The 17,771-nt window shown below is 38.8% G+C and overlaps 4 protein-coding genes across 5 annotated transcripts; 2 read left to right on the top strand and 2 right to left on the bottom strand.

Annotated features, from left to right (window-relative positions):
* Positions 1-207: 207 nt before the first annotated feature.
* LOC137710238 (protein RER1B-like) lies at positions 208-3,522 on the bottom strand. The gene is made up of 5 exons (XM_068449174.1): positions 3,286-3,522; positions 2,631-2,990; positions 1,992-2,172; positions 1,057-1,869; positions 208-963 (listed from the first exon to the last, which is right to left on the bottom strand). Exons 2-4 carry the CDS (start codon positions 2,978-2,980, stop codon positions 1,828-1,830), a joined length of 573 nt encoding a protein of 190 aa, XP_068305275.1. The 5' UTR covers positions 2,981-2,990; positions 3,286-3,522; the 3' UTR covers positions 208-963; positions 1,057-1,827.
* Positions 3,523-3,995: 473 nt separating this feature from the next.
* Positions 3,996-6,895, top strand: LOC137710232 (gamma carbonic anhydrase 1, mitochondrial-like). The gene is made up of 5 exons (XM_068449170.1): positions 3,996-4,259; positions 4,873-5,016; positions 5,835-5,960; positions 6,070-6,221; positions 6,466-6,895. Exons 1-5 carry the CDS (start codon positions 4,145-4,147, stop codon positions 6,745-6,747), a joined length of 819 nt encoding a protein of 272 aa, XP_068305271.1. The 5' UTR covers positions 3,996-4,144; the 3' UTR covers positions 6,748-6,895.
* Positions 6,896-8,443: 1,548 nt separating this feature from the next.
* On the top strand, positions 8,444-11,276 carry LOC137710219 (uncharacterized). Of its 2 annotated transcripts, none has more exons than XM_068449159.1 (8): positions 8,444-8,771; positions 8,951-9,214; positions 9,322-9,399; positions 9,538-9,576; positions 9,725-9,832; positions 10,238-10,335; positions 10,485-10,617; positions 10,691-11,276. In XM_068449159.1, exons 1-8 carry the CDS (start codon positions 8,616-8,618, stop codon positions 10,937-10,939), a joined length of 1,125 nt encoding a protein of 374 aa, XP_068305260.1. In that variant the 5' UTR covers positions 8,444-8,615; the 3' UTR covers positions 10,940-11,276. The 2 variants fall into 2 exon arrangements, with proteins under 2 accessions (XP_068305260.1, XP_068305265.1); XM_068449164.1 differs by having other exon boundaries at positions 8,447-8,771; positions 10,485-10,605.
* Positions 11,277-12,012: 736 nt separating this feature from the next.
* LOC137710208 (proteasome subunit alpha type-1-A-like) lies at positions 12,013-14,953 on the bottom strand. The gene is made up of 2 exons (XM_068449151.1): positions 14,451-14,953; positions 12,013-12,769 (listed from the first exon to the last, which is right to left on the bottom strand). The coding sequence occupies exons 1-2, from the start codon at positions 14,799-14,801 to the stop codon at positions 12,272-12,274; spliced, it is 849 nt and encodes a 282-aa protein (XP_068305252.1). The 5' UTR covers positions 14,802-14,953; the 3' UTR covers positions 12,013-12,271.
* Between the last annotated feature and the right edge of the window lie 2,818 nt (positions 14,954-17,771).

Genomic DNA, 17,771 nt, shown 5'->3' with positions numbered 1-17,771 from the left:
ACAACGGAAGAGGATTCTCTCCCTTCCTAATCTCTCTCCCCTTCCCTCCCCTCCTATTTGAACGGTTACAGTTTAGCCACGTCAACATCTTATATTGATTTTTTTATAGAGACAATAAGACAAAAAGCAATATGTAAGAAAAGGGAAGGGAAGGGAATGAGAATAGGAAGGGAGAGAATCCTACTCCCATCACAAGATCAGAACTAGTGGTGGTCACATTTCTATTATTACACTATCGCGACTTACATTACAAGCCAATTTTACATTTGGTCCCTCAAATTGCAGCAAATTATGAAACCAACGCAATTAGTTGAACTTTGTCTTGCTTGCTTAGGAGACAACCCCCGTGTCACAAAGTCTCTTAACTTTGTATGATGACAATAAAACATCCATTATTCAATGTCCTTGCTGACACGTAATGTTTCCTCAGCTCATGCGTTTCTTTTCTTTTTGGTACAACTAACATCAGTGAAAACGACCCACTAGCTCTTAATCTAGCGTTTCATTCCCCCTCGACGTCCGGAAAACGAAATAAACATACATTTTACAGGAAACCAGTGCAGTTCTCTTCCTTGTATTTACATGTCCCACTTAAATTTTTCTTCCAAAGATGATCGGAGAGGCTCATACCGAAGAGTGCGAGCTTTGTCCCCAAAGTAGCTTTCATGCATGAAGAGCAATCTAACCTAAATTGCTATAAGAATCCGACTCTGACTCCGACTTAATTTAACTTGAACTTAGTATTGTTGATCACAAATCTCAATGACTCTAAAAAGACCTTTCCAAGACTGGTTTCTCCACGCTCCAAACCTGGTTTTAGTTCCGAAACTGGAGCTTGTGCCGGTGACGGTGATGGTAATGCTGCAGGGGCTTCTGTAGTCGGCAGAACTCTTGGTCGACGCTGTGCTTCATATCCTATGATTCCAATCAGTCTTCTACCTTTGGTTCCTTCAACTTGCTCACCTGCCAAACACAAAGCAAAATAGATTACAACAATTTCAAAACACGAAGAAATCTGAGAGTACAATAACATGTTCACCATCTCAGTTCTCTTACCATTCGAGTCCGAGTAGGGTTTGGAAGTCTCCGAAAGAAAAACGAGTGTCGGGGTGATGACAGTAAGAGCAGCCCAGAAGAAGAATATCACAACATAGGTTCTCCCACTCATTTGTTGCCCGTCGGGGGTGGACCAGAGAGAAAAGCCGGTCTAATTAGCGAGACAGAATATTATGCTTCAACTCCAGGGTTTTAAGAGAAGAAACGGAATACAAAAAGAGAGACAAGAGAGAGGATGGAGAAGAGACCTTGAACACTATTAGCTGGTCGTTGCATAAAAAATTATGTGATCATAAAAAACTAACTTAATTAGACATGAATTGTTTGTCAAATTATTAACAACTACACTTGGTGATTTCCTTGTTCAGTTGGTGGAGGGTTGTTATACCAATTAGGTGCATGATTTGGACATCTACCTGGCATCCCCAAGTACACCTGCTAATCATAACCCCGCTTGCTTAATAACTCGATTTAATTAATACCACAACAATAATATACTCAAAACTTGGCATTCAGTAATTCAGCAGCAAGTAAAGCGGAAGAAGAACGAAAGTACAGGTAGATATCGAACAGGTTAGTGACAAGTGAGAATTATCAATTTATGCAAGTTTTCACGGCTCATTAAGTACTAATAGTAAGCAAATTATCCTAATAGTGAGCAAAATTCAAACATATCTATGAACTTTGCGAGTATTAACATGAAAATGTGTTCAGAAAAACTAAAAACATTCGAACACTGCACTTCTTTCGTTCACTGATTCGACCAAAGCTTCAGTCTGAGTTCGCTGCAGCAGGTCTCTGCCCTGTATACCTCTGTAATAATCAAGGGGAACAAGTAAAAATGTTGAACTTAAGGAAACTCCCAACATGAACAATTGATCCTGCTTTAGGGAAAAAAGGTAAATGGTGGCTGAACAACAATCTAGACCTCTCACCTGTTTTCCGATGCTGAACGGTACATATTTATACTTAATCATGTGCATTATCTGGCGCTTCATTGTAAGAGCAAAAAGAACGATCCAATAACAGAGGAGAATGGGCCAGAAAACAGGGACGTCAAACGCAGAGAAGAAGGTCATCAGAAAGGCGATACAGAAAGCCTTTGTAATGGAATACCTAAAACCACGCAAGCAAGAGCATATATTACTGAGTCTCAGTTAGCAGTCATAAAAACCTACTGAACACATACAAGCACGCATTAATTGCAATTACGTACATGTTACAGTAAACAACGTGTTGTGCAATGACTATTCAAATCGAGAAAGAACAATCTCGATTGCTGAAGTCATTCACACAATCCTAACTTCCATTCGGTGCTATCAAGAGCTGCTTCATAAGAACCCCATTATCCTCCATATATTTTTGTACACATTTTAAAGCATACATACAATTAGCCAGAACCCCGCCTTCCTAAGCCCGGGGTTTGTTGGTATGATCTAATGTAGCATTCATATAAGTGCTACTCAAACATTTAAATCAGCCACAACACCTGCTTTAGATCACACCCAAAAACCCATAGCAAGTACATATACGATGCAACTCTCACAATTCCACTAAGGAAGTTGTTCAATTACCAGAATTTGAACTCGGGGAGGCGGCGAATGAACGGCTTAAACTCATCGGAACCTCGGGTTGGCAGGGAAGCCCCGTCCGCTTCGAGCTCTGGATCAACCTTTGGTGACAGAAACCCAATCAACAGATTCAAGATATAGATTCCCAGGCCGTATGACACAATGTAGAACCCTTGAATATAGTAAACTCGGAGCACGTAAACCACCGCCAGGGCAAGAGTCCCCAGCCACCTGTGAACCGGGTTCGGGGTCGACCGGTCCAAGTAGTACTGAAATGTCCTTGAAAATTCGTCTCTCCACTTCGCCAACGGCGCCACCGTGGACCCAGTATCGCCGCCCTCAACTCCTTCCATCAATATTTTCCTGAACATCCATCACAAGCAATAGCCCAAATCAAAAGATTAGATTCTGTTTGGTTCCCGAGAAAATTAATCACCCGATTCGCCTGTAGAGAAGTATTAATTCGGACCTAACAATTCACATTTCTGGGTAATCAAAACCTAATAGTTTCACAAACCCAGTGTGGAATCAAACATCTTTCTAACGAAAATAAATTAAAAAAAAAAAAAACGGAAATCTTTTAATATTATAAAAAAATTAATTAAAAAAACCAATAATTTAGTTCAGGAAAAATAGAAAAATAAGAAAAAATCTTTACCTTGAAGAAAATTGAAGTGTGTTTTGGATCCGCTGAGAGAATCTAACTGTAATCCAAATTTCTAAGCGGATCTGTGTGAATTTCGTAAGCTTATTTACCAGTTAATGTCGGTGCGATTGTTCGTTTCTTATCTGTTTCCTTTTTCCAGGAAAATCGAAATTGGGAAGAACATCGCACGCTAGCCTTCAATTGCGTGCGCGCGATTAAAGGCATCGAAACGCACAGCTTCGTGTTTGACAAATTAACGGCGTCCTTTAAATGGCCGTTCGGCTTAGCGGTTAATTAAAGCCCTTCGACATGATATTATCTTATGTTCAAAAGCATCCCACCACCACATTTCAAAGGGACTATTTCTTAGTGGGCCCAAAAAGACTAAAGGGATTTTAACCCATCATTAATTACAGTCAAATAACTCAAATCATTCTAAACATTTGAATTATGGTTAATCAATTTTGTCGGTCACTTCGGAAATCACTACTTTGGCTCCAATTAAATAGAAACCGGGGATGTTTTGGTAACTTCAGTAGCTGTTATACCCTCCCATGGCTTTGGGATATGAGATATAATATTCGGATGTCCGGATCCTCTTGGTGAAGATCATCATAACATTTCATCGTATATCGTGCGATCAATTTTCATTATATTTAATTTTAAATAAATAAATTCAAAATAATTTCTAACAGCAAAATATGTGATAATTCACAACTTGGATCCGGATGGGATCCATCTACCCTACCCGGTCATTTGGGCCATTACCTTCGGTTTTCTCCGGCCTGCTTCAATTCACACAACAGAGAGTCAGAGAGAGTGGCAGTGAGCGGAGGAGCTGGTGGTAGCTGGCGGAGAAAGTGAGAAAAAGATGGGGACTTTAGGACGAGCAATATACACTGTCGGATTCTGGATTCGAGAGACGGGCCAGGCCATTGATCGCCTCGGCAGCAGCCTCCAGGGCGGCTACTACTTCAAAGAGCAACGTAAGCCTAAGCCCTTTCTGTCGAACCCTAGATCCCATATTTTTAGCTCAATCTCTTGATTTTGGTAATTTAGGCGCTGTTTGGTTCGCATTTCGTATTGATTTCGACATCGCAGCTGTAGAATTAGCATGAAGTCTAGGGCTTTGCTTTTCATTTGATTTGATAGGTAATTGTGGAATTAGATGGTGTGTTCTACTAGTAGATTATTACCAACCCAACATTAATTTGATAAATTTGTTATATGGGCGTTCCTGGAAATCGTTAATATTTATCATTTATGTGAAATGAAGATTTTTGGAGCATTTCTGAGTATTGGAAGCAATTGGGTATTCGTAAAGGTGGTAAATTGGTGGCCTGTCGGCGTGTTTGTAGTCAGTCGAGCCATAAGCTCAAAATTTTACGATTGAGGAGGGGGAGGAGATGAAGAAAACAAGAATGGACAAATAAATATATGTCCACCCATTGGTAGTTTGGTTCACCTAATTTTGAAAAGCTAATTGCTCAGCAATCAGCATAGCACATTCTTAGTTTGCGTACATGGGCGATTCAGGATTTTTGGGTTTTGCTTTCTTTTTTCTGTGCACGAGGATGGTGATTATGTTCTTTTCTGTAGTGTCTCGGCATAGAACTCTAATGAACGTATTCGATAAAGCTCCTGTGGTTGACAAGGATGTATTTGTGGCGCCAAGTGCCTCCATCATTGGCGATGTTCAAGTGGGAAGAGGGTCTTCCATATGGTATGGATGTGTTTTGAGAGGTAAGAACTTCTTTTGAGACACAATAATGTACGGATGTATGAATGATTTTCTCAGTACAATGGGACCTTTTGGAAGAAAGGACGCTCATTTTATGATGCTTTATTTTATTTTATTTTTCTCATCTTTTTTGTTGGTTAATGAGCTGATGATTTGTTCTTGATGTTTTCCATATCTAGAACCTCTTTATTCTTCATCCGTTGTTAGATTTAGGGAGAACTAATAAAAAGTCCCTCAAAATTTTTTTTTTATCGAAAAACACTTGACAACTTTTCATATTATTAAGGACATTTGTTATATTACAAGGACCTTAAAAAAAAGAAAAAAAGAGTCACCCTTTATGAGGGTTTTGAATTTAAAAAAAAATGTCTTTAATAAAATAAAATAAATAAAAAGGTGCCCTTAATGATAAAAGAAAAAAGTTGTTTAAGAGTTTTTGAATAAAAAAATGTTTTGCGAGGGGCACTTAAAAATCTATGATATTAAATGCATGCGTTTCTCATAGCATCAATCCATATTCGTTTTTATTGTTACTGATGCACTTTGCAAAACCATGGATTTCTTTTAATATCAAATGATCTTAACGCAAGTTGCGAGATAAAACTAGGAATAGTTATCACTTATCATATTTTCTTTTCCATTGTGTCCTGTTTCTCACTGTATATGGAGCTTAGCTTGATAAGAGTAGTGCCTGAGTACTTTTAAAAGATTAGTTATCTGTTGAAAATCTGGTTTATTGTCAATATAGGTGAATATGAGCTGTATTTGTTTATGGAATGGTGGATTTTGGTGATAATTTGTAAAACTGTACTTGTGCTAGGTGATGTGAACAACATCGTTGTTGGATCTGGAACTAACATACAGGACAACTCCCTTGTTCATGTGGCGAAGTCAAATTTAAGTGGGAAGGTGTTACCAACCATTATTGGAGATAATGTTACTGTAGGTGAGTAAATGTGATGTCAAAGATGTGTTTAATTGGAATTTGGAGTCGGTCTGATAGTAGTTCTAATTAATTCCCCACAAATTACGCAACAAAAATTTGCTTTGAGCAGGTCACAGTGCTGTTATACATGGCTGTACTGTTGAGGATGAGGCCTTTGTTGGCATGGGAGCCACACTTCTTGATGGCGTCGTCGTTGAGAAACATGCCATGGTAGCTGCTGGATCCCTGGTGAGACAGAATACAAAAATCCCCAGCGGAGAGGTATGTCTAAAAGCCCACACGCTGACCCTCTTTATCCTTCTATTAATCTTTCTGGAAGTCAGAGAACTTTATTAATGTGAATTCTATGAATTATGATTGTGCTTGGAATTGCATGTTATGGTTTCGGATTCAGCTTTATCTAGGCCAGCTGAATGAATCTTTCATTTCTGTGGTCCACGACCGTCAACTGTGGTTGAAAACTTTGTTTCATTTTAGAGTAAGCAGTAAAATACATTTGTTACAGGTATGGGCAGGAAACCCAGCAAAATTTCTGAGAAAGCTCACAGATGAAGAAATAGCCTTCATCTCCCAGTCAGCCACCAATTACACCAACCTTGCACAAGTCCATGCAGCTGAGAATGTGAAGTCGTTTGATGAGATTGAGTTTGAGAAGGCCCTCCGCAAGAAGTTTGCCCACAAGGATGAGGAGTATGACTCAATGCTAGGTGTCGTTCGTGAGATTCCCCCAGAACTTATTCTTCCCGATAATGTATTACCAGATAAAGCAGCAAAGGACCAAAAATGATTCCGTTAGTTGTTTTTGTTTTTCCGCGCCTTTGTAACTCAAATCTGGAGAGATTTGGGGCACCAAGAAATATTTTTTGTTAAGTACAAATACATGGAAAAGGTATCATTTCCTTTCCCAATAATAGCCGGCTTGTTTTAAGGCAGAAGTATGAATCTTTTCCGGCCATTGGATCTCCTCTTTCTCGGCTTTTCAGAAACTACATTTTCTGCTCCGGCGGTTTGTACGTTCATCTGCCTATTCATACCAAGGTATAGCATGACACATCTCTCTTCTCTATTTTGTTTTGTCATTGCACTCAACTACAAGACAGGAAACATCGTATGCATCACGCTCTGTGGTCGATGGGATGGTGATCGTCGATGTTTCCATGTGCTGGGCAGCTGAAGTTCTAATCCCAGCCTACTGGCCTATGCATTAAATCAGGCATGGTAAAATAAAGCTTTACGACAAAATACATGACATTGTTTTTTGCATGAATGGTGCACGGGCGAGATTTGAGCCGTTATATTTGCATAAACTTTGGTATCAACATGAAACGGTGACAATGTAGAGAACTTTAAGGAAGTGATTTTCGTACTTCTATCCCAATGTATTTTGATCTTTTTTTTTAACAAACGATATTATCTACATTGAAAAAGTGATTTACGCAAAGAGTCTTTTCTATTTTCTTTCTAGAAACTTGGAAACGTGAAATCCAACCGTTACAGTGCAGAAGGAGAAAATGAAATATAAAACCTAGCATCGTAAAAATTTTAGTATTTTATGAACAGGATAGGATCTTTTCCAAAACAATTATTGGCCAATCGGAATCTTAGAAAGCTGAAATCTCCGTGATTTCAGCAGGAAAACGTAGAAAAAGTAGTCCCACCAATCATTCAAAGAATCAAACCCTACCCTATAAATCTATCCTCTACATGCCCTACTGTTTATTTTCCTCCAATTAATTTTCCCTTTAATCATCGAAAGTGCTGTTTGTTTCTTCATATTTTTTGTTTGAAAATTTAACAAAAAAACAAAACAAAACAAAACAAAATAAAACAAACAAACAAAGGCAATGGATGGATATATAAAATAAAAGAAAGTTGTTTCTTTCGTTGTTGGTGCCGGTGTTGTTTGTGACAAAGTTAATCATAACATAATTATTTGATGAGGATGATGCACTCTAGAGTTCTGTTTAAGAGACATTTTAAATTGCTGAGTTCAAGAGTCTGATGAGTTTTTTTCTTTCTTCTCCAACTACTAACTATTTATTTCATGGCTTCACCCAACTTGAAGCCTAAAACTTAATTTTGGATAACTTTTTTTTAGCTATTTATATTTTTGTCACTATTTAATGAAGTACATTCTAATTACCAAAAACACTTATAAGTCATTTTTGTCAATAACATTGGACAAATTTTTGTAAATATCATAACATAATAAACATACAACACACAACCATGAGGCTTTCTTAAAACTAGAGATCTCAGGTTTGAAATCCGTTGGTGTTAAAGCTAGACTTATTTAATGAAGTACATTCTAATTACCAAAAACACTTATAAGTCATTTTGTCAATAACATTGGACAAATTTTTGCAAATATCATAACATAATAAACATACAACACACAACTATGAGGCTTTCTTAAAATTAGAAATCTCAGGTTTGAAATCCGTTAGGAGCTAGACTTGTGGCACCTAACCCCCAAAAAGGTATAGTTTGCCATTAGTTGTCCCCTTAAAACTGGATCTGCAACTTGCAAGTTGCAACTGCGCCTCCTGCTCTCTTTGCAGTGTCTATAAATACACGACACAAGACAAGCCGAAGCGTGCAGACAGTGAGAGATAGCAGAGTCCCAATTCCCAAATAGCCAGAGGGGCCAGGAAAATGGGTGCAGAAGCCTTAACCGCCACCGGCAACTCCACCGCGCGAGAGGCTCCTCTGGTACTGGGACTACAGGCTTCCGCCCTCGTCGACCATGTTGCCCGCGTCGACTGGTCCCTGCTTGATCAACTCCCCGGCGAGCGTGGTGGCTCCATTCCTGTAAACCTCTTTTGACTTCATAGCTTCTCCTTGCTTTTTCCTGTTTTTTGCTACTTGGGTTCGTAAATTTTGGTGCTTTTGATTGATTTATGCAATTTGGAATGATGGGTTTGTTATTGTTGCTCAATTCAATCAGAATGTTGAAGACTTTAGCTTTTGGGACGTATTTTCTGGTGTAGGTTGCAATTGAAGAGCTTGAGCATATATTGAGTGAGGTGAAAACCCATGTAATTTCATATCCTGATGATTCCTTGCCAATGAAAACCATAGCCGGCGGCAGTGTGGCCAATACAATCAGAGGGCTGAGTGCCGGTTTCGGAGTCTCCTGTGGGATAATTGGTGCCTGTGGAGATGACGAGCAAGGCCAGTTATTTATCAGTAACGTGAGCTCTCATGCTGTGAACCTCTCCAGATTAAGGATGAAGAAGGGACCCACAGCTCAGGTAAACTTAGCTTCATTTCCTCTTTTCTTTTTTTTTTTGGGGGGTTTTCAGATTGAGTTTGTGGATGCTGAGTGCTGAAGCTTTGTTGGTAATTTGGTGTGGTGCAGTGTGTTTGCTTGGTGGATGCGTTGGGGAACCGGACAATGCGTCCTTGTCTCTTTAGTGCTGTGAAACTTGAGTCTCAGGTGCATGCCTCTGTTTAGATGCCCAATGCATACGTATCTGCGTGTCTGTGTGCATGTGTGTGTGTTGTGTGCTTGAGCTGTCAGTGTTTTGTCAACTTCTTCGAATGAGCTTACAAAGAATAGAATTATGTTATCCAGGCCGATGACTTGACGAGAGCGGACTTTAAGGGCTCTAAGGTAAGTGTCTTCTATACTTTCTCCAACAAAGTGTAGTGTCATACTGCGCTTTAGGCGGTACCATGTGTGAAACATAGACGCAGACGGTATGATTTAAATAGTTGAAAGGGTTTTGTAGATGTAAATGCTGATATCTCTTTTCTTTCAGTGGTTGTTGTTGAGGTATGGTATCATCAATTTGGAAGTGATTCAAGCAGCTATATCAATTGCAAAACAAGAGGGTCTTTTTGTGTCCTTAGACTTAGCCAGTTTTGAGGTACAAGTATTTTTCTTCAGAATCTTTCATTTGGAGGATGGGATTTGTCCAAATTTGCTGTCAAAGCAAGTTGATATCCTAACCATGACTTATTTATGGGGCGTTACGACACAAGATAATGCCGTCTCCAGAATGAGTGACAAAAATTTCATTAGAGTGTAGCAACCCCTATACAATTTTCAACTGAAAGGCTAATCCCTTTCCAACTCCCACTGCATTTCTCTGCATGTAACTAAAGAAAACTAATAAGTCTGCAAGTGCTTTGGTGTGGAATCTTGAGTTTTGATTTGCAAGCAAAGTGAAAATACATAGTTCTGTTTCTTATCTTTGTTTTCTTATTTCGGCTTTTAATATCGAGTTTCAGGTCTCTATATATTATCTTATATGGTCTTTAACATTACTCAGATGGTTCGCAACTTTAGATCGCCTCTTCTACAGCTGCTGGAGTCAGGGGACATAGACCTCTGCTTCGCCAATGAGGATGAAGCAACAGAGTTGCTAAGGTGACTTTCATTTGGTTGGAATTGTAACATGTTAAAACTGTTAACCCCAATTTTGATGAAATAATGTTGACTCTTCTTTTCTACCATTTCGGTAGATTTTTCTTTCTTTTTCTACCAGACTGGTAATGTGGTGTTAAATTCTCTTGTAGAGGTTCCGAGGGTGAACAGAAGGCTGATCCCGAGGTTGCACTTGAGTTTCTGGCAAAACACTGCCGCTGGGCTGTGGTGACGTTAGGCTCCAACGGATGTATAGCAAAGCATGGAAAAGAGGTCGGAACCTTAGTAAGATTCAACCCTGTGTTACTTGATCTTGATCATCGATGTATCTTCTGAATTTTTTGTTTTGATATGTCAGATTGTGCGAGTTCCAGCCATAGGGAAATCCAATGCAGTAGATGCCACAGGAGCAGGAGACTTGTTTGCAAGTGGGTTTTTGTATGGACTGGTGAAGGGATTATCTCTGGAGGAGTGCTGCAAAGTAGGATCTTGCAGTGGCGGATCTGTTATTCGATCTCTTGGGGGTGAAGTCACCCCCGAGAACTGGCAATGGATGTATAAGCAGATGCAGACTAAAGGCCTCACTCTTCCTCATATCACCAAATGATTTTTTGTTCTACTATGTTATCAGAACAGCGATTGTTTCAAAGTCCATGGCTACTAGCCTACTATATATCTTTTCGAAAGCGAAGGGTAAGGGTATCTATGGTTGCACTTGAAGCTGACTTAACGACTGCATACGATTACGATGGAAGAACATCAGGAAGAGGAACCTGAACACTTTTTTAGGCTTTTCTTGTAACTCTTGTTTTTGCTTTTGGTTTAAACCTGCAATCCTGAATAATTATGTGTTGATTTACTACATGTTTTTGCAAGTTTTTACTTGTTATTATGGAAGTTGTTGTGTCGTTCCCATTCTTTCAATTCGATCAATGTTGTCCTCATTCTATTACGCCGCACGTCAATGTTGTTTCCGATGAGTCTCATTTTCCATTAAAATTGAACCAACTGTTTAAGTAGAGATGGTAATTTTAACCGTTAAACAGTTTAAACAACCACATAACGACAAAACTCCCTCTACGATGTGAAGCAAGTGGTAATAAAAAACAGAGTAAATTATAACAATGGTCCCTTAACTTTTAACTCAATTGGAGCAATGGTTCCTAAACTAAAAATCCATTACCATTGTTCCCTCAACTTTAATCTAACTAGAGAAATAGTCCATCAACTCTAACTCAATTGGAGCAATAGTCTCTCAACTGTAATCCAATGGTAGCAATAATCCTTTCAATATAATTCATTTTGACAAAATTCTGACGAATTTGACGAAAAAGACCTTAGCTATACGTTTTGATGAGTTGCGGGATCCCAATTGTAGCAATGGTCCTTCCAACATAACTTATTTTGACAAAATTCTAACAAAGTCGATGAAAATGACCATAACGACACATTTTGACGAGTCAAGAGATCAATAATAATAAATTTTTAGTTGAGAGATCATTGCTCCAATTTGATTAAAATTGAGAGACCATTGCTACAGTTTCCTCTAAAAATACAGAACTTCGCTCGAAAAGCTTGTGGATGCACAAAATATATAAAGTCCATCGTTTTCCACTTAAGTTGCAGAGCTTGCAAGATTTTATCCATTTTCTAACGTTAAAATATCAAACGCACAACACAGAAAGTAAACGATTCAATAAAAATGGAGTTTTCCGACAGCAATTAGGTTCAATAACTGTATCGTAACGGTAAACATTGAATGTAAAGTCGATCTAACCAGAAGCCACTTTCAAAATGTTTATAAGAGAAGAAAAAGAAACGGCAAATGTTCACCAGAAGATTGTAATCTTCTCCAATACCATCCATACTCTTAAGAACCACGTACTGCAAGAAAACCTCATTGAAGGGATGGAAAGACAACTGCTTGTATCTATCATCCTCAGATATCCATGGGAGCTACATCCGGTTCGGGAACTGCTGCCTGGTCTGCGCCAGCGCCAGAGCCCTCACCCTCTTCTGCAGCTGCAGCAGGCTCAGCACCAGCATCGGGTTCAGCAGCAGGAGCCTCATCCTGCACGATCTCAAATGCATCGATCAACTTCTGGACGGTGTCCTGATCCAATATATGGAATGGCTCCCCAACTCCAACCACAGCAATTGTGCATATGGAACTTCTCAGTTTTTCTCCCTGCAAGGTTTCCCTTGTTGCAATGAGGGCATCCTTGATCAGATCCTCCCTTGTAGAGCCTGTGAAATTCTCAAACCTGCGTTCCAAGTATGTCTTTGCAGCTTGTGAGCGAGACCCTATTGCAAAAGCCTGGTATTCGAAGTAGTTTCCACTTGGGCAGTTGTAATACAAATGAGCTCCAGACTCATCCAACCCACCTACTAATAGTCCAACTCCATACGGTCGCTTCCATGAGCGTTGGGTACAGACCTGTCATCCACAGGGTATATAATTAAAATAACAAAAAGGTCTCTCCAAATGGATGTTCAAATAGACACTGGTAGTTGTATACACAGAGGAGGATAACCGATAAGAGAGACCAAATATAAATACTGAAGAGGCATCATAAGTTTGTTTGCTTTTTTGTGGCAGTTTTGCAAAGTTTAGCTTCTACTAAACGGTAGAATTCAGGAGACAGACAGATTCAGCATCTAATAATACCAAAAGCCCATCCTTAATCTAGAGTCCAACACTCCAACTCACTTCTACGGTCACTGAAATCATATTGTGATGAACTACACATGATATGATTGGTAAGAATGAACTCCTTAATCACAATCAGAAACATCACCATTCTACTGAATCCATACACTAGTATTTGTATTTCCACAAAATTGTGAAATGAATGAATAAGAATATGCAGATATTCTCATCTTTTAGGGAAAGAGAAACCTCTGTATATCAAGTTGAAAAAAAATTAACTACGAGATTGAAAGATAAATGAATATGCACAAGCGAGTGTATGCACAAAGAGAGGGGGGAGGAGGAGAAAGTTCTTATCTCAGAATTCAGTCTGCAATGCAAATAAAATACATTTGTTATAAGTTGTATTATACATAAATTCGTTCACGATACACAGAAGAATAAAACTCTGAATGTGTATGCAACTACCTACAAACAGTAGATATTTGCGTAAAACAACAAGCCAACTACTAATTACACAAGGAATGGGTTCCAGAAACAAATAAGAAAATATGAGGCCCTGTTCAATCCAATCACTTTCATACTTTACTTTCCTACACAAGTCCTTTCTACATTATGCCAACATTTTATTGAAGCGCATAATGTAAAATGTATACCACATATATCTGAGATCTCAACTGCAAATCCTGAATTTCTTTTTCTGTTCTCACTCATTAGTTTAGTCAGCTTGGTTATTTAGAGACAAAAACAAACAAAGTGCATGTCAATTGTTTCAAGATGATTCTGAAATACCATGATTCAGCATGACATACATTCAAAGAATAGTTTCATTCTTCACAAGTCACATTTTGCATTAAGTTCCCAAACCAAACAACACACTTTGTAATAAAAGGTCAAAGATCTTCATGGTCACAAGAATTCCTACACTACCGATTAGACAAGAGTCCAACCCAATCCAAACCCAAATAGCTTATCTTATCACCCTCGAAAAATTAACCATATGCTACTCAGATAAACTTAAAAAGCAAACGAAATAATAAAATATGATCCTTGAGTTGTTTGATACCCATTGAGACCTTCGACACAAATGAACCCTAAGCAGCTAACTCTGGTTAAAACCCTAGTTGTTGAGTCTTAACAACCCAATTTCTTTCTCAGGGGATCTAATTTTGGTTTCCAGTAAGATAACAACAATCCTACCACTTGATTGAGTTGCAGGAAGTATACAACTCTACTAGAACAAGTAAGACACCGAAATCGAACACCAATTTTACATCTTTAACCCTCAATTTTCTCAGAAACCTCCAGAAAATTAAGAATTTCCAACTACCACCTCCAGCAAAACCCTAAATCCCCAATTCCCCGATCCAATAAGCACAAGTCACAAAACCCACTCACAAAAAAATAAAAATTTGCATAAATGAGCAGCACACAGATTCAAAAATAGGGGTACTGCTACGCGACGCACCTGAGCCTTATCGGCGAGCTGAACGACGAGTCGCCCGACGGGGAGCGGGGACTCATAGGTGTAATTGTAGTTAATGGCCTCCGATCGCATGTACCGGGAGAGGACACGGCCGTCGGCTGTGAGCCCAGCAATGGCGACGCCGATGTGGTCGTCCACCTTGAAGATCTTCTTCTGGTGGGAAGAGAGCTCGGAGTTGGCCTTGTTAACGCAGGCGAGGACAACGTGGGTTTTGGATCGGAGCCCAATGGCGGCGGAGCCTTGCTTGACGGCCTCCATCGCGTACTCCACCTGGAAGAGCCGCCCGGCGGGGCTCCATGTCGTCACGTCGGTGTCGTATTGGTTCCTGAACATCTTTACAGCGTCGTTTTTTGTTTCTCTCTCTAAGAAGAAATCACAGTGCCTCTCTCTCGGTGAAGCTGTGAGGATTTTTGTTGGGGTTTTCTTTTTGTTCAAGCAAGTGAGACTGTGACTCTCTCTCTCTCTCTCTAAGACGAACCGGGAGAGGGTTTTTTTTGCGCTTTCCTTTTCTCCTTGCTCGTACTTGGTAAATAATAAAAAATAAAAAAGATTTTTTTAAAAAAGTTTTAACAAAATATTTTTTAAAAAATTATTTTAGTACTATCCACTCACAACATATTTTTGTTATTTTGATTAAAATTTAAAGCTTTTAAATTATTTTCATTAGATTTTTTTTATATCGATAATTAAAATGTTTAGGTCTGAGTCCAGATAGCTTATTGGGTCTATAGCCCAATTTTTGGTCTATGGATTGTTGGGTTGACTATAAATCTAAGAAAAAGTCTAGTCCATGAAATTGCACATGGGCTACCAGTCCATTATATATAGTAACCAATGTTTGGAAAATAGCACATAGGCTCTAGGCGGTGGCTAGTAACCGCGATTTTGTCATAGGCGATAATCAAAAAAGGATTAGACGGGGCTAGGTGGGAATAGCCGAGACTAGACTGGAGTAGGCAGAAATGGGCGGGCTTATGTGGAGAACTTAATTGAAAAAAAATTTAGTCGCAGAGCCAACGACATACTAGCGAAGAAGAAGCTGATTTGTCTTGATATTATTTAAACTTAGACGGCGTCGTTTCTCTCCCAAACTTATTGTTTTGTATCCCTTTTTCCTCTCTAAATGAACCCCCACCATCTACCTCTTTGTCGACCTTTTGTTTTTATACCTTTTTAAAAAAATTATTTAACGTTTTATTATCTTCTTTTAGTTGAAAATCAAAGTACACAATAAACTAACAAAATATAAATCAAAGTACACAATAAACTAACAAAATATAAAACTTTATACAACAAAAGAACTACATAATTGTCAAGAAGACTACACAAACCGAATAGACTACTTCTTGATTGAATAGTTCTCAACTGATTAACAAGCATCCCATTTATATAAAACCAACCCTAATCTCTAAACGAAAATCTAATTATAACAGGATGGGTCTAGGCCTAGACCTCTAGGCACTAGGCTCCTTCTTGCCACTCAACTACCGCCTAATGACACTTAAAACATTATGTTAACATTTTATTTCATTTTTTTCGGAAAACATGTGAAAAACTTTCATGCAACAAGGGATATTTTTTGGTAAGGCTGAGTGTGCCACCCTCACGTCCGTTCAAGACAGATACACAAGAGACCACCCTTATTCGGATCCACCAATAAATGGACAAGTGTAGAACTCGAATGCATGGGAGTCATCCTTATACACTCTTGGGCGAACACATGACACAGACAGGTGGGGTGGTTAGGTTTCTTGAATATGTATTTTCATTTTATTCTGCCAAGGTATCTTTCCTCACCACACGTTCTAACTCTGTCATATTAAGTTGCATACAAATTCCTCCATCGCAAGAGAATAACTTACATTTAATTGAATGTATATCCCAATATTTTCACATGAAGCATGATAAACGAAGGTCGAAATATAGAGTCGATGATAGCCAAGTTATTATCCCAGTTAGGGTATTTGTGAAATTCCATCGACAAATTAAAGTCTGTTCAACAACGGTGTTTGTAGGCAGGCACTAAGCTATAAAGAAAAGCGAAAGAGGAAAAGGGGGAGAATCTCTCTCTATAAACTAATAAGCCTCGTGATCAGCACATTATATATGATCTTTATGCTTTATATCATGTTCATCATTGAGCCTCTCTAAGATATTCCATAGATTCCCCCCAAAAGGCATGTCCCCTCAGTCACTCAGTTCAAGGCTGATTTGCATCGGCAGAAATGTTAATTGTCGTCCCCGCAGAAACGTTACTTGTAACTTTTGTTCATGGAACTGCATGTGTGAGCAATGGGCATATATAGATGAATGATGTGCCTTTGCTCCTCAGGTAATCCTCTTTCTATTTCGAGAAGCTTGTGGTAATGTTTGTTTAACTTTAACTTAATTGGAGCAATGATTATTGGTCTAGTAATTGATCAAAACGTGCAGCTATAGTTATTTTCGTCAACTTTATTAGAACTTCCGTTAAAATGAGTCATGGTGGAATGATCATTGCTACAATTGAGTTAAAGCTGAGGGATCATAGCTCCAATGGGTTAAAGTTAAGGAGTTGTTGCTCCAATTGGGTGTAAATTGAGGGATTGTTGCTCCAATTGGGTTTAAATTGAGGGATCGTTGCTCCAATTGAGTTTAAATTGAGGGATTGTTGCTCCAAATGGGTTTAAATTGAGGGATCGTTGCTATAATTAAGTTAAAGTTAAGGGATCATTACTCCAATTTGGTTAAAATTTAGGGACCACTACTCCAATTATGTGGGATGTGACTCATTTAGATGAAGTTTTGACGGAGTTGACGAAAAATATCATAGTTGTGCTTTTTTATCAGTTAAGGGACCAATGGTCACAAATTTTTAATTGAGGGATCATTACGCCAATTGGATTAAAGTTGAAGGACAACTGCTACAATTTCCTTTTCAATTTCTCCTGCATTTTATTCATTTGCCTATTTTACACACTGTTCTTTTTCAATTTGCGCACTTGTCTGTTACAGTGTTTGTTTTGGATATCAAAAGTACGTAGATAGATTAGACTTACAGTATTAAAATTAGTTTTTAAAATGAAAAATTAAAAAGGCTGGTGGCAAGCCACGATTATCTCCCATTCCGAGGGCCAGGAAAACTCACAGAGGCATTTCAGCCTCTCTCTGAGCACAAGTTTGGCTTCCACACCAGCAACGGGTTTCGAACCCGTGACCTCCAATTTTTAGTTTGAAAAAAATCTTGCAATTCATTCTTTACCACTGGACCACCAGCTTGTGCTTCGTTAATGTGTATTTCATGCAAGGCTTTGGAAAAAAATA

This window comes from Pyrus communis, chromosome 1 (assembly GCF_963583255.1).
Source record: "Pyrus communis chromosome 1, drPyrComm1.1, whole genome shotgun sequence".
NCBI classification, from domain to species: domain Eukaryota; kingdom Viridiplantae; phylum Streptophyta; class Magnoliopsida; order Rosales; family Rosaceae; genus Pyrus; species Pyrus communis.
Note: the sequence above shows the minus strand (reverse complement) of the source record. Positions and strands in the feature narration are given on the sequence as shown.